Here is a 12,118-nt window from a genome sequence, read left to right as displayed (position 1 = left end):
GGCGATGGATGTGGAGGTTGAAAGTAAATAACAGAGTACAACATTGGACTCTCCACCCCTTCTCAAATCACTATTTCGTGAGACTCTCCCCGTCGTGTAAAAGGGAAGTGCAATTATTTAACCAGATTTATTGGTTCCCGTTCGTGCAAACTGTGACCTCGTGTCGAAGTCTGAAAAGGTTATTACTAATTACATTATGGGAGAACGTTTGTGACATTCTACGAATTGGGCGTTTTTTGTAATATGGCATGGTGTATTTTCTATTTTTCTTTTTTTATTCCCTTTTATGATTAAGATCGTTCCAAGAAAAGGAAGTTCCGGGGCTTTATTTCGGTTCTTTCAGAGATTTCTTCGCTCAACCTCCGGACCTCCTAGACAACACACACACACACACACACACAACACACACACACACACACAACACCACACCACACCACACACACCACACAGACGTGAATTCATTCACACCGGTCTCGGAGACAGTGATTTCTTACCGAACAAGAATTCTTACATACTGAGATAGACCTGCCGACTTTTTTTGTGGGGGGGGCAGTGTGAGTGTGAGACCGATGTTTGAGCAGGCCATCAAATCTCACGAAGCTGTTCTTTTTGCTTTTCTTGAGTCAAATGAAAGGAGAAACATTAAGAGGGTGACTCACTGAAATGAGGTGTGTGCGTGTTTCAGGTTACAAACACACTGGGCCACATTCACATAAACGTTCTTTATTCTTGATTTCATTGTGCAATCACTTGAGATAATATGGCTAACAAAAACAAGGCTCTGAGTCTATGCCATTCATACATCGGGATATTCTGAATTAAACATCAAAATCATTTATTTTTCAAATGTGGGGAATGGATTGCTTCAATGAGACACATTGAAGGATGGAGCAAGACACACGACGAGTGTGGCTGAAAGAGAGAAGAGGATGTAGAGAGGCAAGCTGGACAATACACTGTATGTGGAAGTGGAAGGGAGGTGATGGCTGTGCCCCACATAAGGATGCAGGAATATAAAAGAAAACCACAAAGGAGGAGAGTGGGAGAAAATGAAACGAGCGGTACGAGAGCCTGCGATTCATGAAGGTCGCAGACAGTGTTCGTCTCAGGGATGAGCCATAATGACTCAGTTGAGCATGTGCGCATATTATCTCTGCACAGTGAGATGTTTAATGATTCTTCAAGGTGACCGGAGTCGGCACGTTTTGTGTAGTATTGCATTGTGTGTGCGAATGTGTTGAATACTTTTTGTTCGTGCACGTGATCCTGCTCCTGTGAGTTAAATGTTTTCCACTGGAGCATGGTCTGAGTAAAAGCTCGAGGAAATTTGGATATCTGCTTTGAAAAACTCCTGACTCAAGTTATATCATTTCTGCTGACAGTCCGTAAATTACATTTGGAATAGGGAAGCATCCAGTCTTCCACTGCTAATTAAGATACAGTCCCTAAAGATGTAAAACCAAAACAAGCTTAAGCTATCACAACAATGTTTAAAGTCTATGCATTCTTTTAGCACGGAGAGAGTGCAGGATAGATGTCTGCAGAATATTCTAAAAACCTAAAATACTTGACCCAGAAAAATATATTTTATAAATAAATTACTCACCACGTTGAATTTGTTTTAAAAAAGTATTTTTCCTCCAGAGGCAAATAACAGAGCAAAGTCTTGATTATTCAAGTTTAAAGAGCTGCAGTGGTTAGCTAGATGTTTGATTTTATGTAACTACATGTTTAAAAATGTGTTCAATATTTTGAGATACAAGATTGATACGGTCTCAAGTCTTTACAGCAAATATTAAGCTTCCACCAGCAGCTTTAGTTAGACTGGAAACAGGTGTAATCTATCTAACAATAACACAGCAGTCCACCCACCAACACCTCTAAAAAATCTCAAACTTCTGCTCTAATGATAGGAAGAAATGGTGGTCATGGCTAAAACAAACCAACATTGAGTTATGATATGGGACGTTAGTCATGGTCTCCAAATGTCAACCATTCACCTTGAATTTTTCCAAGACACCCTGTAATGTTCAGTAACACCATTACTCTACTTCCACCTTTGTGAAAAAGACAGAACAGTCATTTATTGTAAGACAGAAAGAGGTCACTTCCTCAAAAAAAGTCCTTTTAATCACTTGAAAAACCTACTCTGTCATTTATTTTCGGGTGAGTCTCTCCAGGCAGCTAATGATGTCCATTTGTTTCCACAGTGTGGAAATCAAATGTCAGACTGTGAAACTTTTGAAACACCCAGTCTGGACTCATTTGTGTCAAAAGTCACATTAAAAGTGATAAGTAAAAGTGATATACACTTTTTACTATTGACTTGAAGTTCTGTCTGTTAACCACCTGTTATTGTTAATGAAAACAGAGACTGACCAGCAGGATACAGGAGAGAGAACCAAGTGACAGACTTATAGCTGCCGTCTGCGTCTGTTGAGACCGGCTGCAGTGTTCATACTGATGACCCATGCCAAATTAAAAATGTTACATAATTACTGCCATTTTGTGGATGGTTTTATCCAAAGTGCGCTACTGTCATTGTAATTATTTTACGGCTACATGCAAAAACATAATTTTGAATACATTGGTTTGTCTGGGAATTTTGGTCTATTTTGCTTCCATCACTTTTCATAAGATCACTTATTTCAGACGAGTGGAAGGAAAACAATTCACATACATTCGTTTTGCTTCATTTATTTCGGTTTGTAGAAAATGATAAGAATTAGCATTCAAACAAGTTAAGTGCTCTGGAAGTTTCGTAGTGATATCTATTAGGTAAGTAGTTAACCCTATTCCTCTGCATGATATATATGGAATTTCCCACTATACATGCCTATCCTTAAAGGTCTTTTCACAGAATATGTTATTTCTCAGCACTCTATTCTCTGGCAATAAAATGCCTAATATGCAAATTTGAACTTGCAATTTTAGAAAACTTGTTATAAAAAAGTGTTTATGTCAGTCATCAGCTGGGGACGTTTGATGGTGACATCTAGTTAAAATGATGACCCCATTCACTTGAATTCTTTCCTCTACATTGGTGTTGGAAAAAAGATTTATGACGGGGCTTTTTTGTGTCAGCACCTTATGGGGAATATTTTGCTTCAGACTGCATTTCTTAAAATTCAATTGCGACATATTTTTCTTCTGTGGATTTAGTTCATCCATGATTTATCTGTGGTTGCAGTATGCAAAATTGCAGTATCTTACCTGCAATTTTACATTAAAAAGTGTCCTCTTTATGTTTTAGTTTGCAATTGTGTACACACAGTGTTGAGAACATATTTGCACCTTGGTATAGTCTTGTTAAATCACTTACGTACAAAGTGGGACAGAAACTTCCCTTGAACTTGGAGTTTCCCCCTAACCCTGACGGCACTGCTGCTAGACAGAAGAATAGGACAGAACAAGTACAGAATAAAACAAAGCAGGTTGTCACTCTGGGTGACTTTTAAGAGAAGGGTCAGAAGACAAAGCAGGTGGACGACTGACAGAAAGCTTGTTCTGTACGAGGGCAGGATTAGAAGAGAGGGGCGACGTCTGAGCACCTGTTCTTCTGATTGATGTGTCCTCGCTCCGTCACCGGCCACTGGGCACGATCCCTTGCTGTTTTCATGTCAAGCACGAACATACCCAGACACAACTCAATAATTGAGTTTATTCATTGAAAGACAAAATACTCAGACAGTCAAACATTCGAATATTTACATCCCCTGCTCCTCGTGTGTGTGTGTGTGTGTGTGTGTGTGTGTGTGTGTGTGTGTGTGTGTGTGTGTGTGTGTGTGTGTGTGTGTGTGTGTGTGTGTGTGTGTGTGTGTGTGTCATTATGTTCATGTTTGCCAGTTGATAGATGATATCATACCTCTAAAAGATTGCATTACATTTTGGTTATGTTCCACTGATTGCTTTGTTGCCGTGTTGTAATCTGACTGCAGAGAACATCCAAAAATAGAGCTGGGTTTAATTTGAATTTTTGTAATACGAGTGCAAAAACAAAAGGATGTCTGGGTTGTGTTACCAAACCCAAAATGAGGTTCTCTACAAAACCATGTTCAAATAGTTGTCCCAATTATGTATCAAAGGACGATCTTTTTTGCTGAGCATTAGACATCAAAAACATCGGATCCACTGTCATATCTGTTATTTAAATATAAACCATGAGACAGCTGGAAGCATCATGACTGTTGTCGAATGTAGAAACTCTTGCACCGAAGTCTCTCTAATAATAATAATAATAATAAGCATGTTATCTGGTTTCTTTTTTACTTATCTTAGTTGTTTAAACTGTTGGACGGTGCTGTGACTTGCTAGAGTCTCCGCTAGTTGCCTGGCAACCTAATAGGGACAACTTGACTCTAGAAAGTCACTGCTCGTTTAAAAAAAGAAAAAAAAGGCACATTCAAAAACAAAAAGTGATCTCTCTTTGTTCTGGTTGGCAGATTGTTGTTACATTTAGAAGGAGCCAGGCCCCTGTTTCCAGCCTGAAGCAAATGTTACATATTTAAAGAACAGAAATGAGAGTGGTATCGATCTTCAAAGTAATAGCAACATTTCTCCAATGTCAAACATACTTAGAGGTTCAATATCCAACCCTACTTGCATTATAGATGTTATCCATCTCACTGTTCCACTACTTCTTTCATCTCAATTTTCTCTGACTTCACTTTACTTTTTTTCCATCATACAGTATGTCCTTTTCGTTTTCCTTGAGAAATATACCCCCTATCTTCTTCCTCTTTGCCTCGCCTGCCTCAGTATGTCCATCTGTTGTGCTAAACCAAGCGACTGATTGTATTTGTGGCTGTCTGTGAGGTAGATAACCTGGACCTGGATGACAGTGGGTTTCAGGAGGGGGTGTGCAAGTGTGTGTATGTATTATAGAGAGGATCTGTGGGGGCAGCAAGGACGTGATGTTTAGGAAGGGCAGACAGGGAATGGGACAGAGGCTAAGATTCAGACTTTGAGCCCATTAATCATTTTAAACACAAACATGCACACACAACTGAGAAAACAACCACCTACAAGGACGTTAGTATGCTAGTATGCCCATTGTAATTGATACATCCATTAAACCAATTGCGCTTGCATCCCCCTTTATCAGAGCACACACAGGTTGCATACTGATTCTAGCACCCAAAAATAGAACCAGTGATGCATAGGCAAACATGCTGCCAATACATTACAACACACATCATCCCTTCTTATAACGTGTACATACAAATAAACACATTTAAAAGCAATCCATGCATGCCATAATTTCATGCAGCGTGTACATTTCGCACCTCAGTCGTATCTTCTATATTTATCTGCCCTCATATAGCCAGTTTGTGGGTGACAGTGTCTGCATTGATTGTCTTGTGCCCCTGCAGTTTGACATGCAGCAGCTGTCTCTGGATGAGCTGAAGCAGGTGCTGTTCCATGCCTTCAGGGACCACCTGACAATGAAGGACATCGAGAACATCATCATCACCGAGGAGGAAGGCCTCAACGAAAGCTCAGGAAACTGCCCTGAGTACGAGGGAGGTGAGGAAGCTGCTCTCTTGGAAACTTCGCTGTTATTAATACCTGTACTGTTGCTGCAAAGTCTTTTGTAATTCACTTGATGGGCTATTTAAAAAAAAGTTATGTTGAGTATATATGAGTTAATGTGTCTATGACCAAAATATTCTCCAAAAAACGTAATCTGTGCTTAATTTCTGTAACTCAGGCAGTTACAGCGATTATCCAGCTCTATATTGGACGATGACTCAGCATGAGTTGTAGCAGCGTCACTATGGAAGCGATGCCTATTTATTTATTCATTCATTAACTTTGTGGATTGCTCATGTTAGTACTACTGGTTTTTAAATGTGCTTAGATGTGACTGTCTGTCTGTTGTCTGTGTTGTTTTAGGTCATAATGGATTCCTTGTCTTTTATCTCCATACCAAATCTACCTAAGTTTACAAATAAATGATCTGAACTTAATCCGTTTGTTTAAGTTCAACATTTTTGGAATAGCAATGTTTGTGTTTTCGCCAGTGTTAGAGTAGCTGCTGCCAGACGCAATTAGCATAGCTTAGCATAAGTAAACGGTTGAACTAGCCTGTTTCCAGAACTCCAATTAATACCCACAATTCAGATTTCTTGAGCCTTTCCTATTGGTCTTATGAGAGTAATTGACGGCTGTTTCAGCTGTTTATAAGAGATAATAAACCAATAAGCTTCGAGTATTTTTTTCATATAGCTAGCTAGTTGCTACCTAACTACATCAATAAAAAATGACAGATCTTGAGTGAATTATTTTCATTTTGTGGAAAAACATTATGTTTACTCAAAGCAACTGTTCAAAGGCTAAAACGTATGAATCACTCAAATGTACATCCATGGGAATCCATCACTCAATACTTATTGATTATCAAACATGCTTTTAAATGACTTTCTTAGCCTTGCACCGAGAGATTCAAGGGACAATTCCTCATTTTAAATGTGCTGCTCTACCAAAATCATTACCCACCACAGATGTTGTAACGAGGAAATCCTGAGGGCAAGGTCATGAATGCTGACGTATATTCAGGAAAACAGATGTGATATTTAAATGATAACATCTATTAATCTCGAGGTCATGCATTCATTTCTTTATTTTTCAAAGCCAAGAAGAGGACATGTTGTTAATATCTGAGTGCCCAACACAGAAGGCATTTTAGTTGAGAAATACTTTCAGACCAAGTTATGTTGCTTTAGGGAGATAAGAAGGAAGAAAAAAAAGAAGTCTGACCTCGTCTTAGTTATGGTGCAGAGCTATAAATTGCCTTACTTCTGTGAAACATCCACAAGTCAGAGTAGCACAAAGGTAAAGACAGATCAAACACGCTAGAAAACTGTGAAAGTCTTAATGAATCTATTGGGTACTGGCCTACAGTCTGGGGGAGGCCTAAAAGGAGACGGCTGGGAGGAAATTGAGAAACTTAGCAGAGGGAGTAGGAACAGTGAAGGAGGAGATAAGAGGCTAAAGAAGGGATCAGGGAAGTGCTGGAAAGTGTTTGGGTGTTTAGGGAAGGAGTTATGAAGAGGAAACAGTCGAAAGGCGCTAAAAGAGGACAAGTTGGAAGAATTAAAAGAGATGGAGGTAAAAAGAGCCTCTCTTGAAGAGAACAGCTGTTTTAGTCTCAATTAACCATCTTCCCATATCCTCAACTTCCCTCTTTCATGCGTCCTTCCCATCTTCTTCCTGTCCGTCGGGACTTCAACGCCTTGCACAGTCCCTCTTAGATCCTCGACTCAGAGCTCTGAGTTGATTTATTGATGCAGCGTGTGATTCTAACGAACTAAGACAAGGGAGCTAAGAGAGGAAACCTTTGGTTGTTGATTTTGCTGCAAGGCCTGTTTGAGGACACATCGGACTCTGCTCTTCTTCTTTTTTCCTTCTCCTGAGATTATGTCTTTAGGGGGAAAACTGTCTTTCAGCTCACAGATAGGTAGAAAAACATTAAAGTTTGATGTCACTCCTCTTGTCTTTGTTTTTGCTGCATCATAGGGAGTATTAGATTGAGTTTGTGCCTCCAATCAAATCACTTCCCCAGATAATCTTGGTCACATATAAAGTGGTCAATCTTGAAGTGCATTGCCAAAAATGTCAAACAATCACGTATTATATATTTATTTTGTATCATTCTTTTGAAGTCAATAAACCTGTCGATAAGTTAGCCAATCATCATCAAACGAGAGGCCAACACTTGAGCTTAACAATCCAAAACTCTAAACCTGTCTCTCATTTCTTTTGTCTTCTTCGCAGTCCATCCCAAGAAGAAGAATCGGCAGACGTGTGTCAGGAAGAGCCTGATCTGCGCCTTCGCCATGGCTTTCATTATCAGTGTCATGCTCATCGCAGCCAATCAGATGCTGCGGAACGGCATGGAGTAACCAATTGCACTGTGAGCATGGCGAGTGGACAGAACAGCCACGACCTCACATCTCGTCTTTGCAGCTTAAGCAGGACCAGCTACAACCCGAGCACTTCTCTAAACAATCAGTTGAGGGTTTTTTTAGGTTAATTTGAACTTAGTAGTAAATGTGAGTGAGATGACGAGAAATATTAATTTGTTTTGCATTGAAGATGTCACCATGTATAGTTACTGGACTTACGGGTCACAAAGAACTGAAACAATTATGTTTTTATAAAAAAAAACGTGAGAATAAATAGAGGGTGTTATTTTGACAGAGACCACTCTTTAAACTTGATTTTCTAATTACCAGAAAAAGTTTATCAGGTGCTTTGAGCCATTCCTAATTTAAAAATAACAGTGGTTATTATGAACAACTGCATATTTACCTTAGAGAAGTAGCTGAATGTGAGTGAATGAGAGCGCTGAATGTCAGGCACTGTATTTAAATGTATTGTAAATCCATCACATCTCAAATAGTCATGTTTAAACATCATCGACCAACTCAGTCCGCTAAATGTCAGGGCACATGAAGTCTTTGTGTAAGGAGCACAACTCAATACTCAGTGAGGGGAAACTTGGGAATCATCTCTTTGTCTGTAGGTGTGTCAAAGATAGTAACTAATGTATTACAAAATAGATTTGGTCTATACTGGAGCACATGGATTTAAAGCAAAAAGCAGAGGAGGTGTCGAAAGGTGCGTCTCTTTTTGCCTTAATTCTGTGCTTCAGATGGACCAAATATCTAAAGTCTCTCCTGATAAATTAGATTCCTACTCTGAGAGACAGTCCAAAAATGTATTTCTCAAGGGGGTTGAAGCGGTTAACCTCTACCTTCACTAGACGGTGCATAATAAGCTCAGGCCGTCTGAGAGGAAAATATATGAAGGTTTGTGATAATTAGTAGGGAAAAGATATACATTCCCTTGTTTTCAGTTATGCGTTGGTAAAAAATCCTTCACCTCAACGTCTCCTTGTAATACAGCCCAACTGCGGTAATTATAAACTGCACTAAAAGCATGCCAGTATGTACACTGCCATATCAAACATTTGTCTAGCTCCCATGAATCTCTCTGTATACATAGTAGTAATTATCTTGTGTAATGTAGTGTTTGTTCACAACAGCCGAATGTATGAAGGGTGGAAACTAGTGAGATAAATCAGGGATATACAGTTGAGCTGTGACACGCTGGAGGTACAGCAGCAGTTTCTTTTTGGAAAAGGTTGCATTCTAGTGGTTTAAATGAGAACTGCAGCTAAACACTTGAACTACCATGTCTACAAGGTGTTCAGAACTGAAGAACAACGCCACTGAATTTGAGCTTAGATATTTGTTGTGTCGATGTCACATTTAGGTCTGATTTGGTTCACTGTTTCTTAAATGCAAAACCAAGTGTTTCCCCAAGAACCCAAATTGTGTTGTCGCACCAGCACTCAGGTTTTGAGACTGAAGTGGCTGATGCAGGACCTCGGTTAGTTTCTGGAGTCATAGCTATGGTTTATGGTTCAGACCATCGACCTGATAGCACTACAATTTTAAAGAGCTTAATGGAGTCAGGGGGTTTGACAAGAACAGACAGTCATGCTCGTCTTTATAATGGAGACCCCCGAGGATGAAAATCCCAGTGACTCCACAGATTACGTTTGAGGATTTTATTTTTTCTTTCGGTGTAGAGCTCTGCGTTACAGAAATATCATTGTTAATCCACTGTTAGAATAGTATCATACCAGTAATGGTGTCCATTATTCTGTTGTCTAAGCAGAAGATTTAGATCAAATAGTCATTTCAAAACAAGACTACGGCTGAGATTAAGTTATTTTAAAGGTCACCTATTGTGCGAAATTCATGTCTTTTATACATCAACATGTGTCCCCTCTGTGTAAAGCGATTCTAAAAGTTTCAGGAAAAAAGATTCGCTCACTTTTTGGCCTGATCCATTTATAAAAACCTGTCTGAAAATGAGCTGATCAGATTTTGGCCACTTTATGATGACATAACGATTTGTTGGCATGTGTAACCACTAGCCAATAACCAACCAAGGTAAACCCCGCCCACCTTATCACCTGAATCTCCTCCTAGAGCACCATGGTGTTCTTTTTAACCAAATATCTCTAAGAGGGGCGTGGGGAGGGGCTCCTTATTTTCCTCTAAAGTAACAGACAGAGAATCAGCACTTTTGAAACAGGGCAGGGGATTATGGGATGTTACAATGCATGATCTGTTTGGTGTTTCGAGCCAAACACTTCAGAGACATGTTTGTATATAGCTGAGACCTATAATATATTGATAAGAAACAGTATAATAGGGGACCTTTAAAGTCATTATCCGCGTCAAAACAGTCGTACATTTTGTTGGTGACCATTTGTTGCAACATAATGTGCCATAACGGCGGCATCCTGTTTGTGGATTCCTGAATTGCTCGGTGCTCCCCTTGGATCTTGAGGCAATTATATGTTCTGTTGTGTGATGAAAACAATACCAGATATTTCCATCACCTTACGTGCAGCCATGTAAGTTTGCTGTCCAGGAAATAAAGGGAAGAGGGCTTTCTCTTAAAAAAAAAAATGGCTTTGTAAGATCAAGTATCACAGCAAAAGTGTATTATACTGTAAATCAGTATGCATGTTGTTGTTTAGATTTTCATGTCTTTTTGAAAGACTGTGGAATCAGTTTAATCTTTCTTTGTGGTGGCATAGCCTTGGTTTAAATGTATGTCCTACTTTCATATATTTGACTGTCCAGTTTATACTGTAATAGCCATTTTTTCTAGTTTCTACCAGCTATCAATCAAATCAGAGTGCAGGAGAGGGCATTTTCATAAATATGCAAAAACAAGGTCACATCTTCATCATCTGTTTCACGTCGTATAGGGTAGAGTCTGTAGGCCTCACTGTGGGTGGTTAAAATTTACTTTGAATAAAATATAATGTGTGTTTTAGATTTTTATTAAATGTTCTCACTGCCTCACAGTCCTGTGAAAACTGCTGTATAATGTATGCTACACTTATCTTTGTGAGTCAGTCTTTGATATTCTCGGCACATTGAAATCTGACCAATGTTCTCACTGTTGGCCATTAGCATCACGGTCCTTTTGAAACCAGCATAGACCACTATATCTTAACAAAGTCCACGTCCATTCAGACATCCTTTCATGGTTTGGTAAGGGACACTCGTAGAAAAAACCTTTTATCAACACTTTTAAAGTTTACATTATTATACTGTACATCTGGGAATCAAATCATGATGTTCATGTTTTTCAGAGTTGCTTTTAAGATTTGTTTTTACCAACACATGTTTTTACCTTGTAGATTGTATAGAGATAAAACTAAACACAGATATGTAAACCTTGGCATGCTGCTTAGAAAAGGAGAAAGAAAACAGCAATAGTCGCCAACTGAGTGGATATTTAAAAATGCAAATAATAGGTTTAATCTGTCTAATCTAAAAAAAATATATATCCATATATGTTTATGCAATAAAACCTTGTTTTGATAGAAATATAAGTCATCTGTGTTTACTTCAAGACCAACAACATACACATAAAATCATATATTTAGTTACTTAATGAGCAGGATCATTTTCTCTGACTGTGACACTGACTACAAAGCAGGCCTCTTGCTTTACTTGTCATTTGTTATCATCCTCTCTGTTATTTCAAATACTAACCCTAAGAATAGAACACAGCATGGTTTATCCAGAGCGCCCTTTACTACAGGTAGCAGAGCGTGCATAAAAGAGCCACGAGTCAGAAGAGCAGCCTTTTCAAGTGCAGAAAGCTCACTGCTCTGACATCCCCTTCTCACATCACACATGCGGGTCATGTAGCGCTGCAAACACAAGTGCTTTGAGTGAACTAACCTTGGCGGGTGTGACATGCCATGCATACAAAGGTGACCCTTCCACCATTGAGATGTGCATCTTAAAACTCGGTTTAGCCGGAGGCAGTACGTGAGGAGAGAGGTGAAATAACACCTTTGTCAACATGTGTCAGAGAGGAGCGTCCTGTGGAGCGGTGCTGGCATCTGCACTCACTGTAAATCATGATAATTAGGTAGCATAGGTCAAACACAACAGAGACCAGCCTCATAATAGATGCTCTCAAACCCCATTAACCACCAGATTATGAACCATAACATGCCATTAAGTGGACCAACAATACATTATTCTAAGTGGAAAAGCCCAGGCAGGACATC

The 12,118-nt window shown here is 39.3% G+C and overlaps 1 protein-coding gene across 1 annotated transcript in view; it reads left to right on the top strand.

Moving 5' to 3' along the window:
• LOC104951223 (calcium-binding protein 8) overlaps nt 1-9,806 on the top strand; it is a 12,124-nt gene extending 2,318 nt beyond the window's left edge. Inside the window, exons 3-5 of the mRNA XM_010777858.1 lie at nt 4,816-4,865; nt 5,324-5,526; nt 7,777-9,806. Coding sequence (XP_010776160.1) covers nt 4,816-4,865; nt 5,324-5,526; nt 7,777-7,904 — 381 coding nt within the window. The 3' untranslated portion in view covers nt 7,905-9,806. The remainder of the gene's footprint in view (nt 1-4,815; nt 4,866-5,323; nt 5,527-7,776) is intronic.
• Nucleotides 9,807-12,118: the final 2,312 nt, after the last annotated feature.

The sequence above is a fragment of the Notothenia coriiceps genome, unplaced genomic scaffold, assembly GCF_000735185.1.
Source record: "Notothenia coriiceps isolate Sejong01 unplaced genomic scaffold, NC01 NC01_scaffold00018727, whole genome shotgun sequence".
NCBI lineage: Eukaryota > Metazoa > Chordata > Actinopteri > Perciformes > Nototheniidae > Notothenia > Notothenia coriiceps.
This window is presented reverse-complemented; position numbering and strand designations above follow the sequence as displayed.